The sequence below is a fragment of the Gossypium hirsutum genome, chromosome A13, assembly GCF_007990345.1.
Source record: "Gossypium hirsutum isolate 1008001.06 chromosome A13, Gossypium_hirsutum_v2.1, whole genome shotgun sequence".
In the NCBI taxonomy this organism is placed as follows: domain Eukaryota; kingdom Viridiplantae; phylum Streptophyta; class Magnoliopsida; order Malvales; family Malvaceae; genus Gossypium; species Gossypium hirsutum.
The window spans coordinates 93,902,586-93,922,421 of record NC_053436.1 but is presented as its reverse complement, the minus strand read 5'-3'; the positions used below and the strand labels follow the sequence as shown (position 1 = coordinate 93,922,421).

At 32.7% G+C, this 19,836-nt stretch overlaps 3 protein-coding genes across 10 annotated transcripts; all 3 read right to left on the bottom strand.

Moving 5' to 3' along the window:
- Window positions 1–4,974: 4,974 nt before the first annotated feature.
- LOC107895223 (40S ribosomal protein S8) lies at window positions 4,975–7,094 on the bottom strand. Its single transcript, XM_016820498.2, has 5 exons — window positions 6,935–7,094; window positions 6,771–6,843; window positions 6,081–6,411; window positions 5,409–5,578; window positions 4,975–5,241 (listed from the first exon to the last, which is right to left on the bottom strand). Exons 1-5 carry the CDS (start codon window positions 6,936–6,938, stop codon window positions 5,166–5,168), a joined length of 654 nt encoding a protein of 217 aa, XP_016675987.1. The 5' UTR covers window positions 6,939–7,094; the 3' UTR covers window positions 4,975–5,165.
- Window positions 7,095–9,338: 2,244 nt separating this feature from the next.
- LOC107895224 (chloroplastic import inner membrane translocase subunit TIM22-2) lies at window positions 9,339–11,179 on the bottom strand. Its single transcript, XM_016820499.2, has 5 exons — window positions 10,896–11,179; window positions 10,116–10,180; window positions 9,945–10,017; window positions 9,806–9,859; window positions 9,339–9,716 (listed from the first exon to the last, which is right to left on the bottom strand). The coding sequence occupies exons 1-5, from the start codon at window positions 11,074–11,076 to the stop codon at window positions 9,463–9,465; spliced, it is 627 nt and encodes a 208-aa protein (XP_016675988.1). The 5' UTR covers window positions 11,077–11,179; the 3' UTR covers window positions 9,339–9,462.
- A 536-nt stretch (window positions 11,180–11,715) lies between these two features.
- Window positions 11,716–17,799, bottom strand: LOC107895225 (kinesin-like protein KIN-12F). Of its 8 annotated transcripts, none has more exons than XM_016820501.2 (16): window positions 17,279–17,799; window positions 17,127–17,189; window positions 16,821–16,958; window positions 16,632–16,715; window positions 16,379–16,504; window positions 16,214–16,273; window positions 16,048–16,101; window positions 15,856–15,948; window positions 15,353–15,448; window positions 14,981–15,132; window positions 14,738–14,887; window positions 14,486–14,618; window positions 13,408–14,409; window positions 13,230–13,313; window positions 12,341–13,147; window positions 11,716–12,236 (listed from the first exon to the last, which is right to left on the bottom strand). In XM_016820501.2, exons 1-16 carry the CDS (start codon window positions 17,561–17,563, stop codon window positions 11,985–11,987), a joined length of 3,579 nt encoding a protein of 1,192 aa, XP_016675990.1. In that variant the 5' UTR covers window positions 17,564–17,799; the 3' UTR covers window positions 11,716–11,984. The 8 variants fall into 8 exon arrangements, with proteins under 8 accessions (XP_016675990.1, XP_040941216.1, XP_040941217.1 ...); XM_041085282.1 differs by having other exon boundaries at window positions 14,486–14,615; XM_041085283.1 differs by having other exon boundaries at window positions 14,981–15,129.
- Between the last annotated feature and the right edge of the window lie 2,037 nt (window positions 17,800–19,836).

Genomic DNA, 19,836 nt, shown 5'->3' with positions numbered 1-19,836 from the left:
AAGTTGACGTCAAATTGTGGAATAGTTGCATTGGAAAATTTTTGCAAATGGTTAAATACATGAATTAGAATGGTTTTGGTTAGTTTTTATACAAGTATAAGTGTGCCTTTAAGTACCATTTGAGTGTGTTGATATCTTAGCATGAAAGGGGTACCAAAATGCAAGTTTTTGACATTTTTGGCTCAAAGGCATTAATACCTTAGAAAGGGGTATCGGTACAATAGTGATTTTTCTTAAAATTTCAAACATCGAACCTAAAAATGGTATTGATACAGAGATGAGGTGTTGCTGCCTTGCTAAAGGTATCAGTACTTTATACCTAGTATCAACACTTTTATTTTTAATTCAATTTTTCTAAGATATCGAAGCTCGAAATGGTATTGGTACTGATATGGGGTATTGATACCCGTTCTAAAAACTTTGAAAATATTGTAATTTGGCCCTATTTCATGCTCGAGTCTACAAAAAAGCTTTCGTAAACTCGATTAAGACCTAGATTTAATTGTGTATCATAATATCTAGGTGTTCTAGGCACGATTGAACATTTGAATGATTTATTTATTGTGTATTTGGTCTAAATTTTTTTAAATGTTTCAAAACGTCTCGATTTATCTCGTGGTTGTCTTTAAAGCATTTTTATATTCGTATAAGACCCAAGAAAGAATGCCTATGATATTCAATGTTATATCATTGTTGATTGCATGAATGATGATTTTACTTTGAGTTTATCAGTAGTTGCTCTGGCAATGATTGTAGCATCCCGTAGTTCAGACCCAGCGATCGGGTCGGCTAAGGGTTTTTACAATGATTGCATGAATGAGACAACTTATATTAGTGGATAATCTAAATAGTTTGTAGTCTAATTGAAAATGAGTAAATTGATTGAAAAACTATTATATATATTCTGTTAAGTATAATTGAAGAGATTCTTTGTCTAGGGCATCATAGCGGATGACTCCCAGAAGATAGATACACAGATGTCATTGTTTAGACTGACAATACATCGGGCAAAACCCAAGTTGAATTTATCTTATATCCGTTTATAGATTTATTTACTTGTAACATTCGTAGTAAGGCATATCTTAATCTTGAGTGAATGATGGATTATGTATGCGTGACTCGTATACTTTGATGTAAATGAAAGTTTGAGTTCAAACAGATAAGGAACCAAAAGCTGGTGCATTGAGTATACGACTTCTACATGATGTATAATCATTCCACAATAGTGGAATTCATAACTCAATAAAGGGTAAATGATATCCTCTCATTAGCATTACATGATTGATGAAAAATGAAGGTCATTTGTCATAAGAAAAATGATGTGATATCTATATGTTAGTAATTGACTTTTTCATATCAAAAGATGTAATGGAAACCATGAGATAAAATAGGATAACATTGAGAGAATGGATTTTTTCCCAAAGAGATTAAAAATATCCTATGAAGGTACACACTTATGACAAAGTCATTGGACAAGCACTAAATAAAGTAGCTTTCGTAATGGTATGCAATAAGAGAAAGTTCAGTCATGGTACTTTAATGCAATGACTCCATGATCAAATAAGTTCTAAGTAATAGGCAAAGAGTCACAACCTAATTACAAATTATTTGAGCCCTAATTATATATGTCCAATCACTCTAGGAGCTTATTCTCAAGCTATTTAGGTGTTTTTTTTTCTATATTTTTGTTGATTTTTAGTATTCATTATTAATAAACATTTTTGTTTAGTTTTGTTCTTTTTGAGACCCAAATTGGCAAAATGGTGCCATGGAGGACTTAACAAGGTGTTCGAGTTGGTGTAGGGAGACAAGAATGGATCAACCTTGAGGAAAAAAAACATTCAACGAAGGTGTCGCGACACTGAGTTCCTTTGTTTCGAGGGTGCAAAAATTCAACAAGAAATCAACCTAGAGCCGGCTATCAAAAAAGTCATGCATTGAAGGTATGATGTCGCAACATCGAGCCTCCAAGGTTGTGATATCCCTGAAGGTGTTGAAATGAAGAAATCATGGCCACCATCGAGGATTTTGCAACATCGAGAACCCCTAAAGCCAAGATCATGCCCACTACCACAGATGTTGTGACCTTGATGCCTAGGTGTCGCGACACTGAAGTTTGACGTGTAAAACATTGCAGGGGCAATTTTGTGCCCAAACAAGCTAAATTAATTTCTCATTTAAAGGCATAATTGTCAATGTAAGGTTAAATGTTAGTAGACTATAAATACTACCTTATAAGCTTTTAAGAGTAGATTTTGGTGGCTAAACATTTTTCTTTAGTTTCCATAGTTTTAGGTTAGGTTTCCATTCTTTTTCTTTTCTTTTCATTTTTAGATTAGGTTTTATCTTTTCATTTTAGAATAGAATTTATTTTTGTTGTTTTATTTCTTCCATCCTGTTGAAAACTATGCAAAAGAGAGATGATCAAACTTTTGGGCTTCATTGGATTCCCATCAATTTTGACTCAACAAAGTTTGTATAGTTCGTTCATTTTGGTCTCGTGGCATGTACCTAGGGACATTTAGCAAAATGTTCAAATGGTTAAGTTGTATATGATATGATCCTATGCAAATGTTCAAATGGTCCACATTGCGACAACGTAGCTCTAAGTCACGACGAATCCTAATCATAGAGTCACGTCACGATGAGAAAATCCTCGAAGTCACAACATCAAATCAAAATTTTGTAATCATTACAATTTGATCCATTTCGACCCCTGGTTAATAAAAGAGCTATCATAGGCTCATATAAGACCTGGAAATGATAATGCAATGTATGCACATGATTTATTTGTATTTAATTGTATAATGATATTGGATTACATATTACTAATTATAGTTGCTCTAAGAACGAATATGGCACTTTATAACTCGAACCCAACAATCGGGTCAAATATCGGGGTGTTATAGCATCAATGTCGACATTAAGCATGTGGGGTAGACATTCATACATTGTAAAATCTGGTTGTGTTCAAAACCACTCCTTTTCAGTTCAATAGGAATGACTTCTAGTTCAGAAAATAATGCAATTCCTAAACCATCTAGCCCAAACTCCCGGACTGGATCATCATCGATTTCTACTTCCTTCGTTCTGAGCTTTCTCTTTGTTCTCAACTTCCTTTTCATTATCAACCGCAGTTGTAGTTTCATGTCCAGAATTGGATGTCCCTTCGTTGGTGCAAGTTGTAAGGAGAAAACCATTCATTCTCATCAATCCTATGTTAAAACCAATATTACTTATGGATTGTCTAATCTGTTGTAATTTGATATGTCAAATCAAGCTTTCCATTACACTTAATGAGCTTGTTTTTGAGTAATTTAAATGTCTTTTTAGTGTTTTTCCTTAGTTTTAATTCTTTGTTTTAATAAGTTAATTAATGCATTTTATGCTACTTTTAAGACCCAAATTGGCCAAATGCACCATAGGGCCCTAACGGTTGATTGAGTGTTGTAGGGAGTCAATGGTGGCCTAAACGTGAACGAAAACATCACCTAGAAGAGTATATTGCAGTATCGAAGTATAAAAGTCGAATACCCTTGACAATGTTGAAACGAGAAGAATTGAGACCATCTATAGTGATATCGCGATACCCAACCTCCTAAGGACCTCCATTTCAAGACTATCATGGATATCGCAATACCGAACCATGGGTATCGTCATACCCCTGTCGAGCAGAGACAAAATATTCCTGCAGGGGTAGTCCTTGTCCAACTCCAGCACCAATCAAAAACACATGTTGAGGAATATTTTGGGCACAATTTTTAGGTTGTAATTAGATAAAAAGTCTTCTTTTGGCTGAGAGAGAAAAGACTTTAAATTATTCATTTTTTTTCACTTTTTTTAGCTTAGGGTTTAGTTGTTTTCTTCATCTTTTAGGGTTAAAGCTTGTTCTTTTTTGGTTTTATGCTTAGTTAGTTAGTGGTTAGTTAACATTGTAGCTCGGTGTTAATTGCGTTTTAATACCTTAACTTTCTTTGTATTCACACTCTAATCCTTAGTTTCATTTTACCTATTAAAAATCCTTTCTTTGGTGTCTTTATTAATCTTTCTTGTTTCAATTGTTGTTTTTTCCAAGCTTTTGCAAGAAAGTTTGGGTTTTTATTGCTTTACTTTGCTTTGTGATTAAGAAAGCTTGGGTTTTTAATGTTGAAATTTAACTATGAAAACTTTCTCCTGCCATGTCACTCAAAAATGCTACCAGCAGGTTAGAGTATTCAAATTTCAGTTAAAATCAAATTAACCAACTGAACTGATCTAATTTAGTTAATCAATAGATGGTCGAACTTAATGCGATCGAAGATCGGTTAATAGTTTTTTAGAATTTCAGTTACCGATTAATTCAGTTTGAAATTAGGTAATTAACCGAATTTAATAATTATGTAATGCTTCAAGACTTACAATTTCGATTAACTTTCAAAACAAATTAATATTATCAATATATTTTTTTATATGTTTTATATTTGTTTTAATCAAAAGATAAAAACATCAATTTCGTCTAATTATGTTAATCAACCAAATTAACAGAAATATTTCCATTCAATTAATTTTTTTTAATTTCGATTCAATTAACATATAAAGGATTATATAGTTCAATTAATAATCATACCAACCATTTCGACACCCCAGCTGCAAGGAACATTTTTTTCCTAAATTTCAAACGAAATGACCTAAAACCTTAGATGGCACATACGACTAATTTTGCCGAAAATTAAACGGCAAACATAAGATCAGAAATAATTCTAACTCAGCCACAAGCCACAATAGTTCAAAATCTATCAAATTTAACAAGAAGTTGACTTGGTGGTGGCATAAGTTTTTCTTTAAGTGCTTTATATGCATAATTAGATAGCAAAATATGACCCTGTCCTTTCACAAACACTTACTAAAAAAAAAAAAAACATTTGATCATGCACACTAAAATCTGCGCATTGGAACAATCATAATCTGGAAAAATAAAAGCAGAAGATCTGCATCTTTACCAACCAAAATAAGCTTGCATTTATAAAGTTCAAAGATAATCTAAATTCCAATACAAAAATAATAACTCTCAGGGATCCAGATTAAAAGTTCAATGCTAACACAATTTTAAATGTTCTGGAAATGTGAAAGGCAAAAACTCAGGGCGGCATTCTGATATGAAAGCTGAAAACTCATGCAATAAATTTTTAAGCAGCTCCCTTCCCCTTCTTTCTCTGGATCTTCTTCATGTAGAACTCCAGCTCTTTGCCCTCCAAGATGTATCTGAAAAACCCATTTCACTAATGTTAGAATGAAATCAATCATAGCTTGTAAGACGAACAAAATAGTTGGTGGACGGGAAAGCTATTAGTTATTCAAAAATTTATTCTTTTTCTTGCAATTCCATTTGAGAAGCCTAGAATAAAAAGAGAGGTTGAGGCTTAACATACCCATCTGCACGGCCACATTGACCAGGCCGTGAAGAGATACAAGCCAACAGTCGACCACTGCCAAATTGTTCCTCAATATGTGGGTCAAGCGTGCGATTTTGTTGACGCTTCTCCAGCTTCCTCAATACATGGTTGCTTTTCTTCACCTCCTCTGTAGCAGTTTCACCTTCCTATACACGAAATAAGTTTAACGGCATAAAAATGCAAGCAGTGCCATAGTCAGTCAGATATTTATAACATCAAAAAGATAAAATCTTTATTATACTCAAGCAGAAGCCCTGAATACAATATTAACGACTATTTCTACTTTTATGAACCCAAGTTGGAGAAGGTGCAGACATCAACTGAAATACATAAGCTCGCTTGATGGTAACAACCTCTCATATGCACAGACAACAAAATAGCAATATCAAAATCAGTTTAGACAAGTGAAACGATGCAAAGACAAGAATAGCCACTTGCAGGAAAGGGCAAAAGAGAATTACAAAATAGTTTCATTCTAAGCAAAACAGATTTATGTTTATTGGATCATATCCAGGTTCAATTACAATGACACCAAAATATTAAGGGAAGAATACATACCAAAACAACTACCAAAGCTTTTAAAATGATTCACACATCGGCATAGGAAGTAATTATAGATGTGAACCGAACAAATAAACAATCCCATACCTCTCCTTCTTTCTTGGCTGCAGCTGATTTCTTCTTGCGACCAATGTCAATGCCATAGTGCTGGAGATACCACTGCTTGAATGGAGCAGCATCAACTTGAACAATAGCACTCTTCACCAGAGTTTGAGTGCGAACCAGCTCATTGTTGGATGCATTGTACACCACATCCAAAATCCTGGTCTTACGAGTCACAGCCTCACTTCCCCATGAGTAGTTTCCGGTGTCGAGCCTCAGAGCACGCCACTTCACATTCCCACCACGAACCCTAATCCTCCTGACTGTCTTGTTGCTTGACAGCTTTGTGTTAGCAGGTTGCCTTCCAAGCTCATACCTTAAAAGAAACCACTAAAACTTAGATTACTCGATAAACCAATATTGGAAACATTAAGTGAAACGCAACCCAATACGAAAGAAAACCAGGCATCTAAACATACAAGAAATAAATTTTAAATATAAAAACAGACAAAGTTCAATAAATGGCTCTGAAATCCTCATATGACAATAAAATGAAGCTAAATCTAAAAGTAAAGGCCAAAACTAGATTACAAAATCAGGTAAAACACAAGAACAGAATCCCATTCTTTTAATCATTCAAAATCAACTTTCTAAGCAACCAGAGAAAAAAATGATCAGGAAAAGTAAAAACAGAAAACAAAAAAGGCAAAGGAAATCAAGGGTTTCGCTTATTACTTTCTCTTCTTCCTCCAAGCCTTCTTTTTGCCACCAGTGGCACGCCTCTTGTGCATTGAATCACGAGAAATACCTAAAATAAAATGGCAGTAAACACATTAAGCAAAGAACACGAATTACATAATTCAAAGAGAAATGAAAGTTTACAGGAATTTGAGACATACCCATTTTGGCTGAAGAACAGTTCAAGCCTTAATGGGATTTTTATTTTTTATTTTTTTAAAAAAAGGGAAGCAACAAGAAGGAAGCTCAGGAATGACGGGCGGAGAGTTGAAGCAGGGAAGGGATATACACACCAGAAAACCCTAGTTCTATGAAATTACCTTTACATCCTTAATGGACTTTGGGCTGGGTTTAAGTTTCGTAGGGTGTAGTCGTCAATGGGTAACATGTTGGGCTTCATATAAAAAGCCCAACTATTATTGAATGCTTTGATTTGTTTTTATGATTCTTCATCTTCATTAACGAGTAATACTCGTGAATTGTATTATTTGGTAATTTCTTTTATATCGATTATTAAATATAATCTTTAAATTGCCAAAGAAAAAATATAATATTAAATTTTTTTAAAAAAATAAATTCCATTTTTAATTTTCTTTTCTTTCCCACGTTGATATTTCTCTCTCATGAAGAATGTGATTTTAAGAAATCTAGTAGTTTTTTTTTTTTTTAATAAAGTCTATTTGAATGGACAGTAAGATTAAAATTAATGGTGATGGTGAGATTATTATTGCAGTAGTAAGATTAAAAACAATAATAAGTTATGCATTTAGATTCAATCGGAACATAGGTGATGAGATGAATTATATTGAGAAAAAAAATACCATTAAAGACATTCTTTAAAATTTATAAATATAACAAAATTGTATTTTATTGATATTTATTAAATTAATAATTAAGTCAAATTTATTTATCAGAAGGATAAATAAGTCAAACTTTTTAGAATTATATTTATATAAGATAATAAAATTTTAATAAATAATTAAAAATACCTTCAAACTATAACGTTTTTCCCACTTAGACATTTAAACTTTTCTTTTTGTTAGAAGTAGTATTTAAACTTTCATTCCGTTAACAATTTTGGTCCAATTGATTAAAAAGATCTCCAAACCAATCAAAATTTAACACCTAGCATTTATAATTAAATTATAGTTTAATATTACATATCTCTTTCATCTTCATCTTTCTCCTTGTTGATTCAAAGATACAAAACCAAGATGTTATGATTTAGCTCTTCAGATACTTGTTTAATAGTTTCCTTGAATTTGCTTTCTTACCATGGGCCAAGCATAAAAGGCTTTTTCTTCTTATTTTGGATTTCTTTCCTCCATTAAAGCTGCATAATAGGATATTGGTTTTGTTAGTGAGCTTTAATCTTTTGACTTTGGTGGTGGCTCTCTAACTATCTTTCGGCTTCAATTATTTTTGTTGAGATGTAGTCATAATGGGTTTGGGGAATGGGGTCTGAATGATGTTCAAGGTAAGATCTGGGTTGTTGGAATTTTTATCATTATATGTTTTTTTAAGGGTTTACGAAACAATTTTGGATTCTATCACATATTCAAATGCTTTAATTAGGTGGTTGTCAAACATAGTTTCCTTTTGCTACGGCTATAGGTGATTGCTATAACTTCTTGTTTTTTGTTTTAAAGGGAAGTTGTAGTAGAATGAACAGATTTTGTGAGAAGAAGAGGTTATTGAGAAAATCTGGGAAATGACAAGAAAATAAATAAATAATTTATCTTTTTAATTTCATTATAAATATATAACTAAAATTTTTAATTTTATTTTCAAAACAATATTATTGGAGATGGAAATTTTCTTAATGGTGTAAACATATCCACTTTGGGGAAAAAAAAAGTGCTGAGGGCATTTTTTTGGTTTAAGCCATTGTAATTAAAAAATTGCTTTTATACAACTTTTTTTTTTGGAAAAGTTAATTAAAAATGATAGTATTGTTTGAACTACTATTTTATTTATGTTTAACTTAAAATAAATATAACTTTATTAGTCTATCCTTTAAAAATGCAAGTATTCATTGAATAATTATAATAAAATAGTAGGAAATAAAAGTTGCGGTGGAAGGGGGCTTGGAAAAAAAGGCTATGGTGCCCGTTCTCATTCAAACCATAGACTACCACTTTTCTATCCTATAATAGTTTTCAAGTTAAACACACCTTAATAGAGGTCGTAAAGTGGGGGGAAAACTTATTATAAAATGTCCTAACCTGCCATTTCTACCCAAAAATGACTTTCTTTCTTATACTAGTAAGTTGAAAGTAATCATAATCATAGGTTAAGGGGCTATGATTAGTATTTATCAACCGATGAAGGAATTTAATTCTGCATAAATGGGGTCACAAGTTAGTCCATGCTCTCGCTCAAGGCCACCTTTGCATACAACATATAATCCATTAATAAGCTAGGTATCAAAGTGGCCACAGTCAGAAAATCAGTACTTTGGATCCAGTTGATCAACGATTTGTTTTGTCTTCACAAATAATCAAAATTTGATTCATTCTAACTACTGAACCAGACAGATAATATAATTGAATCAACACAAGAAAAGAAGCAATTTCATCTTTCTGCTTGTAAAAAGCTTCAAATCTCTGACAAAACTTTCAGTTTACTTTCTCAACACTTGCAAAATTCTACAAACAACAGGAAAAATGAAAAATGGCCCACCTACTCCTTAGTTACCTGTAGGAAACCTACCTTTATTTGGTTTTACCAAGGACTTGCAGAATGAAGAAAAAGCTCCTTTCAGCTCATCCGGAATAGGGATAGAAAGGGGTAGTGCTAAAGGACGAGGTCCTTTGTGGTGTGCACTCTCGTTTCTCGCAGAAAATGAATGTGCCAATGCTGGCTGCTGCTTGTTAAGCCCTTCGATGATAAATGAGAATGCCCCAAAGGTGAGACAGCTCTGTAGAAGTGCCTGAGGTGCACCTGCATAACCAACCATTTCAAGCCAAAATGAGGTTCAAACTGAAACTGATATTTTTATAACATAAGAATAAGACTTGAGATTCTCATACCTGGGAAACTTAGAGCAAGTCCAGTGCAGCATCCAGCTACACCGGCATTAATAACTACAGAGAATGGTAATAACTCTATATCAGCAAAACAAGCACAAAAAAAAAAAGGGCAATGTTACTCTGATTTTACAAGGCATACCATCATCTTTTCCCCGAAGCCTCTTCAAAAAGCAAACAACCAAACTGTGAACGCCGGACAAAACTGCAAATGTCTATAAAGAGAATATAATGTGATATAACCAAAAGATTTGTACACTCAAGAGGGGAAAAACTAGAATTGCATTATTTTTTGATCATGAGATTCTCATACCTTGGCATAAGATCCTGCCTCCACAAAGGATCCTTTAAAGCCTTTCTTTTTAATCAATCCTGACCCTAAGACAGACATAGAAAGAGAAAATTTAAAGTATAGACCTGATTTCAAGCACACGATGAGCCACAGAAAAAATAAATGTTAATTACAAGTCCAAGATCAGATGGTCTAGTTGAAAATACTGCCCAAAAGAAAGCTCAGCCACTATTGGTCAAGCCCTAACCTTGAAACAAAATTTTCAGGACATTGAACATGCATTTTAGGACAACCAAGAACCTAAATGAAAGCATAAAATCCTACTTCTCACACAAAATCAAATACATAATAGCTCAATCTTTTAAAAATCTAAAGTTCTCAAAAGGGTTAATGTTCAAGCTTAAAGACAGAAGCCAAAGGAAATTATTTAATCTAAATTACAATTAGAAATGCACAAAAACAGAATAATCCACGGTTCAAATATAATGACTATCTTCTCCACTCAATTACTATCAATATTCCATAGGTACAGACATTATTATAAGTTTAAACTCATATGTACTAAAATTAAAAAGTTCATGCAAAAAAATAAAATTACAAAAAGAAAAAAAAATTCTGATCTGATTTAAAATTTCCAAAAACCTAGATTCACAAATAACATCAAAACTAAACTTACCAAGAAATTCAATGGAAAAATTCCCAAAAATTTGTTCTTTACCAAACTTACCAACAACGCCAAAAAAAACCCTGAGAGAGGGAAAAATCATAAAATATTTAGCAAGGAAAAGAGAAAAATGATACCGTAGCCAAAGATTGAGCCCATGAAGGCACCGGCGGCGGAGTCTCCTGCGAATTGGAAGAGGCATACGGCAGGGGAATTGGAATTGGATGGTGTTGGGATTATGGCTTTTGAAGAATTAGGATTAGGGTTTGTTTCAATATCAGACTCAGCTGAAGTGTTTGGAGAATCCGAAGTAGCCATTTTTGTCCAAAAACTACTATGAGTTCTTTTTTTCCCCTTTCTCGACGTACCTATCTATCTTTTCTTTACAAGATATCCGATATTTTGTTTTGCTTATCTGCAAACGACGGCGTTTTATGAAGCTTATATTTAATTTTTTTTGGGTAAACTACACTATTAGTCACTAAACTACAGTTATGTTTTTGTTTTGTTTACTTAACTAAAAAAAGTTATAATTTGGTCATTGAACTATTAGAAATGTCTAAACTATTCAAAAATTTTATTCAAGTCATTAGGTTAAGTTTTTTTTTTTTAAAGTTTCACCAAAAAACTCCAAGTAACGATTTGTTGTTCGATACAATAGATTAGTACCTATTGACAAATAAAAGAACATATCTTGAATCCAAGTTAATTTAACAGTTAGTGTCAGAAATCAAAAAATTAAATTGTTTGAATTTTTGTCCACAAATTCATAATATTGTTTTATGAAAAAAAAACTAAACTATAAAAGAGAAATGAAAAGAGAACTTTCGATTTTAATAGCTGAAAACTTTTTAATAATTCAAAAGCAAATTGAAAACCTATTAGTAATACCCAAAAAAAAGCGTTGCTGACATCACATCGTAGACTCAAAAAATAAATATTATTAGAGATGATGCATTCAATACAAGAATAGTAGTATTTTGATCAAAAATAAAAAATAAAAATACAAGAATAGTAGTATGTGTCCCTCTTGCTCTAACCCATGTCCAACATACATATATCCGGATATGGGTATAAGATTGACTTGTAACTTTTACACACAAAAAAAAAACATTTTAAAAGAATTAAATTGTGTAAGATACATATTCGTATCCGACACTCACAAACAACATAGGTATACATATCTTCATTCTGACCAAAGTAAGGTCAGATTTGTTTTAGATGAATTAGTAATGTTCTTGATATATTGCTCCGAATTCTGCTCTCCAAGCCTGATCATCATATGGAATTGCACTGCTGTTGTGTGATGCTGCTACATCTGAATCCTCTCGGTATAATGGTTGTAGTGCAGATTCTGGCAATCTGCTCTCTGCAAGGTACTGTTTCATGGTCACCATTTCCATCTTGTGTTTTCTTTTCAACTTATCCGCTTGCTTTTTCAACTTTTCATTCTCTTGCTGAACATTACTAAAGTTCTCCTGTAAAAAAAAAATCAAGTTAGGATCAATAAAAAAAAAAATCAAGTTAGGATCAATTCTGCAGTTCCTTTTTTTTAGCAGTATAGATGTAGAAGTTAGTTTACCTCAGCAATTGAGGCTGCTTGCTCAGCTTCTCTCAGCCTAACTAGGAGTTCTCCAGCAGCATGAACTGCCTCTGCTGTGTCTCTTAGCTGGGTTCTGAGACTTCTGTTCTCTTTTTTCAATTGTTCTTTCTCCCTTTCCCTTTCCACTCTAATAGCTGAGAGCTCAGCCGCCAGGGATTTGGCAAAACGTGCACCATGACCTTTGCTTCCTGCCTTTGCTGCTGCCTTCTTTATCTCTGCTATGCCTTCCATTATCGCCCGGTGCTTCGAAACCAGATCATTGTATTTTTCTTGAAGATCAGCATAGTGTTCAACCATTCTAGCATGACCGAGGACAGCTCTGCTAAGAGCATCATCTAACTCCTCGGTGCACTTCTTCTCTAATTTCAGTTCCATCTCTACTTTTTCGGCACGGCAGCGGTTAGATTCCAGATCCATCCTGAGCTCATCGGTCAGGGATATCCAGTCACTTTCCATTTCCATCCATCTTTGTCTTTCTCGCTCAAGTTCTTCCTCGCTGTTATTACGACAGTCTACACTTTTTCGCAATTGAATGGAACGTGACAACAAAGAGGACCTCAGTATTTCAGTAGACTTGTTTGGAGATGGAGAAGCAGTATATGACTGCAATTTACTTTTCAATGTCTGAATCTCCTGAAGAAGTGCTTCCTTTTCAGTCATATCAAAATATTCTTTTCCATTTTCACCATTGTTGGACTGCTCATCAAACAGTATTATTTCATTCTTCAGAGGCTCAGGAGCATGTTCAATTGCAGAATTTTCTCTTTCAAGTTTGTATTTTTTCACCTGTAGAAGTTTTAAGCCATGATTTAATCCAGTTATGCATGTTCTTATTTCTAAAGACTAAAGAGGTCAATAAAATTATTACCAGCTGGGTTAACGGCTCAATTTTGGCTGCTTGCTCCTTACAAACACTTTCAAGTGTTTTCTCTTTTTTGGAGGCTTCTTCCACCTGAATTGGAAGCAACAAAAAACTAATAAGTATGGAACAAGCAAACCATAAAAGAGAAAATGTTCCCTTGAACCGGAGCAAGTCTTGAACATACTGTGTTCCTGCCATCTCTCTGTTGGTTATCAACCGTTACAATCCATGTCTTCAAGCTATCCTGAACCTCATCAGGGTGGTTATTGTCAAACTTCCTTTGGCAAGATGAACAAAACAAAGGAGTAGAAGAACCATCCGGAGATGGTTTGTCATTTGGTAATGTTTGAACAGAAGCATTGGCCTTGTCTGCTTCTGGAGAAGGTTTCAGCATCAGGTGTTCGAAAGAGAAGGCAACTGAAGATCTGTTGGGAACTGAACTATGCTGGTGTTGATCAATAATCTGCCGGCCCCTTTGAAGGCTTGCAGCCAAAGACTCTGTAGGTCCTAAAAACGTCTTGCTTGTACGTAATGAGGACCTGATGTGGTCACTATATTTGAGCAACTCTCGTAATACCTCTGACTCTGAACTCTCTGATACATTTTTCTGACTGGCCAAAAGTGCTGACGGAACAGCCATGCTTTTCCTTAGATTATTTGCAATTTTGGGAGATTCAGACAATGTAGGCTCTTCAAGGATTGAAGACCGACGATGTGGGCTGATGGAGATGCTATTTCTAATTGAAGGATCAACAGCCTTCAAAGTTTTTGATGTAACTGAAAGGTCATCAGCTGGCTCAGGACTGGACATGGGAGGAACTTCCACTTCATCAATTTCTTCTATCTCTGTTTCCTTTGGGCAATGAATGTCATATTCACTCAGCAAGTCTGTCTCACAACTTTCTTTTACAGAAGATTGAATGGAACCTCTCTTGTCCAATGGATCTCTTAAGTTTGTCTCACAAGAGCTATCTAAATAATCTAGCTGCTGACGTAGTTCCTTTACATCATCCTCGCCAATATTAATCTCTTCCTCGTATTCGTTATCTATGCGTGGAAGGATCAGAGAGCGGTTAAGGCTTATTCTTAACTGGTTCAAGCTTTCACGTGCATTCCACCCTTTAAAATATCCACTTTTACTCCCAACTGAGCTATATGCATCAGACTTTGCTCTTATAAGCTCTTCCTGTGATTGATATAACAGCAAGTCAAGTTAAGTTTAAGTACAATAAAAAGGGCAACTAATGTAGAAACTTTTCGACCTTCAGTTGACGAATCTGATCACTCAAGCCATTTACATCATCTTCAGATATTTCATTTATTACTGGCTCGTTTCTGACAGCTTTAACCCTTTGCCCAAATCTAAGAGTGCTCAGTATTTCACTTGTATTTCTGCTGTCAAAAACAATAAGCTTAGCTTAAATAATGACCTCAGAAAAAAAATTGCAGCTTATCGATTAATAAGGTTCTGTACATAAAGAACAAAGACAAAAAATGTAATTCGACTAGAATACCTGTTGTCTGCAGAAATATTGCACATAACTGTGAGTTTGGCATTGCCACCAAGGGATTCTCTCAATATACGTGTTAAACAGGAACCCCCATATGGAACATCTTCAGGTTTTTCAGGTTGAGTTTCTTTTGCAAGAGTGTTCACCAAATACCTACACCGATGAAACAAGAAAAGATTATATCAATCAGCTCTAGCCATACGCAATAATAGCTTCCAGATTATATAAAGGTAATGATAAACATACCCAAGTTGTGATAAGGACTTCTTGACATTTTTGCCTTCCTGTAAATGTTGTCTACCAACATCTTCAAGTTTGTTTCTATCCAATCCTGCAAGGTCAATCAGGCTGATTCTGCTTGTTTTTGAACTGCTGAAACATTTTGATGAAGCTCCCTGCTGTATGAATCAATGATGATCAGCTCATTATTTCTAGAACAGCAGCACTTATATTCTAGATGTGCACGAGTACATTTCATAACATTAATCATGGAAGTGAACAACATCAACAGTAAAATGTCATAAAACGAAACCTGACTGGTTGACACCCAAAAGAAAAGATTAGCAACTAAATCTTGTCTTGACTTCAGTGATATAAAATCAAGATTTGGCTCTGTACCTTGCACCAAGATTCAATGAAAAAAGTAAAAACAATGTGAGACCGAGAGCTCTTGGAATTTACAGTAGTTGCTCCAACCTTCCTACTTGAAAGCCCCTGTAACACACATAAAGAGTAATAAATACATGCATGGAACGAAAATTTCAAGTCAATAATATATCTACGATCTTCTTTATTCTTGATTATATTTATTTTTTATCACTGATAAATTTCTCCTATCAGTACTATTATTAAAGCTTTTGCCAATTGACACCAACTAAATTAGATAATTGACTAGAAACTAATAATAGGTATCCATTTATAAAAAAACTACCTACAGTTTTTTAGTTAAAATTTATACATACACTATCCAATTTAGCGATAACAAGTTTAACATCATTAAAACACTATTGTTAAAACGACTTATGAGTAAAGATTATACTAAATATACATATTTTAAAGAAAATGTGTTAGATAAGTATGCATTGAAAACATTATTTCAGCTTGTATGGTTGCCTGCCTACCTTAATCAAAACTTGAGTTACATCCTCATAGCTAGAAACATATTCTTCTGTCAAATTCTCAACGTACAATCCATTCTTTGGATCGTCCTTTATCTGGAAAGCGATGTCCAACAAACCAATTATGCACCAACCTGAAGCAATAAACCCTGGGAAACTGTTTGAATGGGAAAATAAGTATAGGCAAACATTTACCTCAAGGTTCCTTTGAGTTGGATCGAGTAAATCCCCAATTTGCTCATTGTAAATCTGAAAATAAACGTACAGAAAGCATTACATTATGTCTAACAAAAGGTCCAGACATTGTTACAAGCATTCAGATTCAGGACGGCAAACTAGACTACTTCAATCCAGTATATACCTCAAGAAAGGAGCAACGACACTGATAATTTGTCTGTCTCCCATCAGAGTTCTCTTGTTCCTACAAAATTTAAACGTGTGAAGCAATGAACTACACTTCCAAACTCCAAAGTCCTAATACTCATTTTCTAATAAAATTCAGAATAAGGAAAACAGAAGAGCATACCCTTTGAATCTCAGAGAACAGCATTTGGAAGATACGAGGAACAATCCCCTGGTGGCTCGCAGGTGAAGGGTCCTCAACCATGGCGCTTGGTGGACCCCACATTGTATAAGTCTTTCCACTTCCAGTCTATTGACAAGTAATTTTGCATAAACCATGGTTACTTTATACACAACTCACCGTCAAATTTTATTGTTATGAATGCTCATCAAACAGATAAAGAGCTTAAAATATATTTATATATTCTAAAGAGTACCTGTCCATACGACAAAACTGAAGTGTTGTAACCAGCTAATGCATTTTTAACCAAAGGAACACCAATTAGTTGAAAGACATTCTCCTGGTAGCCACCAAAAAAATACAGTTTATTATGAGTCAACACACCCTTTTTTTCTAAAAAGGAAAAATATAAATGAAGATATAAAAATTGATTCTGCTGACTAACCTGACTGGAATTTGCATCAAGAACAGAATCGAATGTGAATTTGCGGCCACCGACTGATAAAGAATCTGAAGAAACCTTCGTCACTGTTCGATCCACTTCTTTTTCTTGACCATTTATGGGTCTAATTCTCACTACCACCTATTTGTTCACAAAAAAATATGAAAATTGAGTCAAACTTAAAAAGCAAGTTCGGTTTTCAACTTTGCTAAAGATTGAAAAAACCCAGAAGAAGTTCAAAACCTTGTTTAGAAATATGCTAAAAGCTTTAAAATTATGAGAACTGTGTTGCACTGAAATTGCGTTTACCTTGACGGATGGATCTAAATTCGTCAAATCTCCATTTTGTTCTTCGGATTCAACCATATCTTTCTGCTTAAATTCCAAACAATGGTTCAACATATATCATTTTTTTTAAATAATAATAAGAAGAAGGAAATACTGATGTTGTTTAACTATACCTTGACGGAAGAGTCCATAGAAAGCGAAATTTGGGGATGAGCGTCAGATGGGTTCACGAAGGAGTCAGAAGTAAGCGATTTGGAGAGTGGAGATTTGGGGGAAAACTGAGCAGAATTATTTATTTGAATAATGTTGGGATCTGGTGGAGGAGTGTTTTCAGAGTTGGATTTCTTGATGCTTTTCTTAAGTTTTGATTTAGGAAGCAGATTTCGAAGCGAAGAAGTCGAAATGCTTCCCAAAAACCGGCCATTCTCGGCAACGGCGGCTTCTGCAGTTGATTTCATTGTTTTCACTCTCGTATTTTGGGAGTTTTCAGAAAAAAGAAGAAGGTATAGACAAGAAGAAGAAGAAGAAGAAGAAGAAGAAGAAAGATTTGAGATCTCTGAGAAAGAGAGAGAGTGAGGGACGGCTTCGAATTTGAATTTAAATTTAAATTTGAATTTGTAGAGAAGCAGAAAGAGGGTGATGGGAAGTTTTTGTTTGTGAGAAGCGGATGGAGATGACCGTTGTGGTTTTCGAATTCTTAAATCTTTAGATCTAGCTGTGTGTTTTATTAGCTCCAAATGACCATAATATCCTTCATGGTCATACCCTTTGCTTTTCTCCTTAGGGTCGGTTGTAAAACGTTTTAAAGAAAATATCTTCTCCATATTTTTGTGTTTGGTTCAAATAAAACAATTTGATGAATAGAAAATAAACATTTTTCTTTTATTTTTATTCCAAATTTAACTTATATCAAACTTAATATTATTATATTAATAATAAATTATTAAACATACATATTTAATTATTTATATTTAGTCATATAATAAATTATTAATATAATAATATAATTTATTATTTTAATAAACTATTTAATATTTTAATTTTATTTTAATAATAAATTTTAAATAATATTCTTCACATATTATTAAAAAATTTAATATTAATATTTTAATAATAAATTTTTATTACAATTATAATATATTAATAATAAATATTTTGTAGTATAAAGGTTAAATATATCATAAGTCTATATATTCTTCATAAATTTATAATTTAGTCTCTATAATTTTGTTTTTAAGAATTTAGTTCCTCTATTTTTTAAATTTGAAAATCAAGTCTAATTATTGACATTATTAATTTTTTTTTGTTAATTTTGTTAATGTCACATTTTTAAATAAAAAATACTCACTTGATAGTCATACAACTAAAAAATGACATTATAATGAATCTGAATTTAACAAAATATTTTTAATATATGCAAAAACAATGTAAAATATAAAATTTATAGATATAAAATAAATTCAATTAAACAATAAAAAGATGAAATTCCTATATGAATGTTTATTTCATTGAAAATAGCTTTTATAAAATATTTCTAAGAAATTTGTCAAACAACAAAAAATATTTTATATAAATTCATCCAAAACACTAGAAAATATTAAATTTTTCAAAAAAATAAATTATTTTTTAAAAATTATTTTTCAGAAGTAATTTTCAATAAAACAAATAAACCCTATTATCAAAAGAAAACCAAATGGGGTTCGGTTAAAAGTACTACAGGGGTCCCTTAAATATATTTCAGATTGAATTTTAGTTCTTTTTATTGAAAGAGAGTAAAATAATTCTTCCCTTCAAATACTTATTTTGGTGTTTTGTGTTTAAGAGATAATAGTAATTTTAGTTCTTGATCTTTACATTTTTATTCAATTTGGTCTCTACTCTTTTTATTTAGAGAAATTTAACCTTCAAAATTTTCATTACTGACACGGTATTATAATTCCGAAAATTATGAAAAAGAAATCTCCAAAAAATAAAAAAAAAATCTCTTAAAATATACCCAAATTCATTAAAATACTTGTATAATTTTTTTGAAATTTTTATGTTTTCATTTTTTTTTCATTTTGAAGAGTTTTCCATAATTTTTGAAATAAAAATTTTTATTCATATATTCTTTTTTTAATATTTTTAAATTATTTACTAATATGACATGTAAGATAAAATAGTATTACATCAACAATGAAAGGTTGAGGGCCAATTTGCTTCAAATAAAACAATAGGGGCCAAATTGAATAAAATTATAAAGGTTAAAACTAAATTGTACCTCATAAATACAACACGAAAACAAGCATTTTATGGGATAACTAACGAATGAACTATTTGCTCATTCATGTAACGTACGGAGACCAATTTACTTATTTTTCAATAGAAAAACTAAAATGCAATCCAAATATAATATAAGGATGGCTATGATACTTTCACCAATAATTTATATTTGGTATCACACTTATAATATGAATTCATTTGCTTAGAGTGTGTTATAAATGTTTTTATCATCGCTGATTGAGTTTTAGCTCAATTGGCATCGTATGGTTTCGAGTGCGTTGAAATGCATTATCCTCTTATTTAATGGTTAAATATAATATAATATTAAATTTGATAATATTATCACTCAATTCGTATTTGGTAGCTCTAGAGGTTATATCAGAAAATAAAATTTAATAAAAGATAATATAATATTAAATGCAATAAAATAATTAATTTATTCTATTTTAAGTGATAAGTAAGTCCCCTC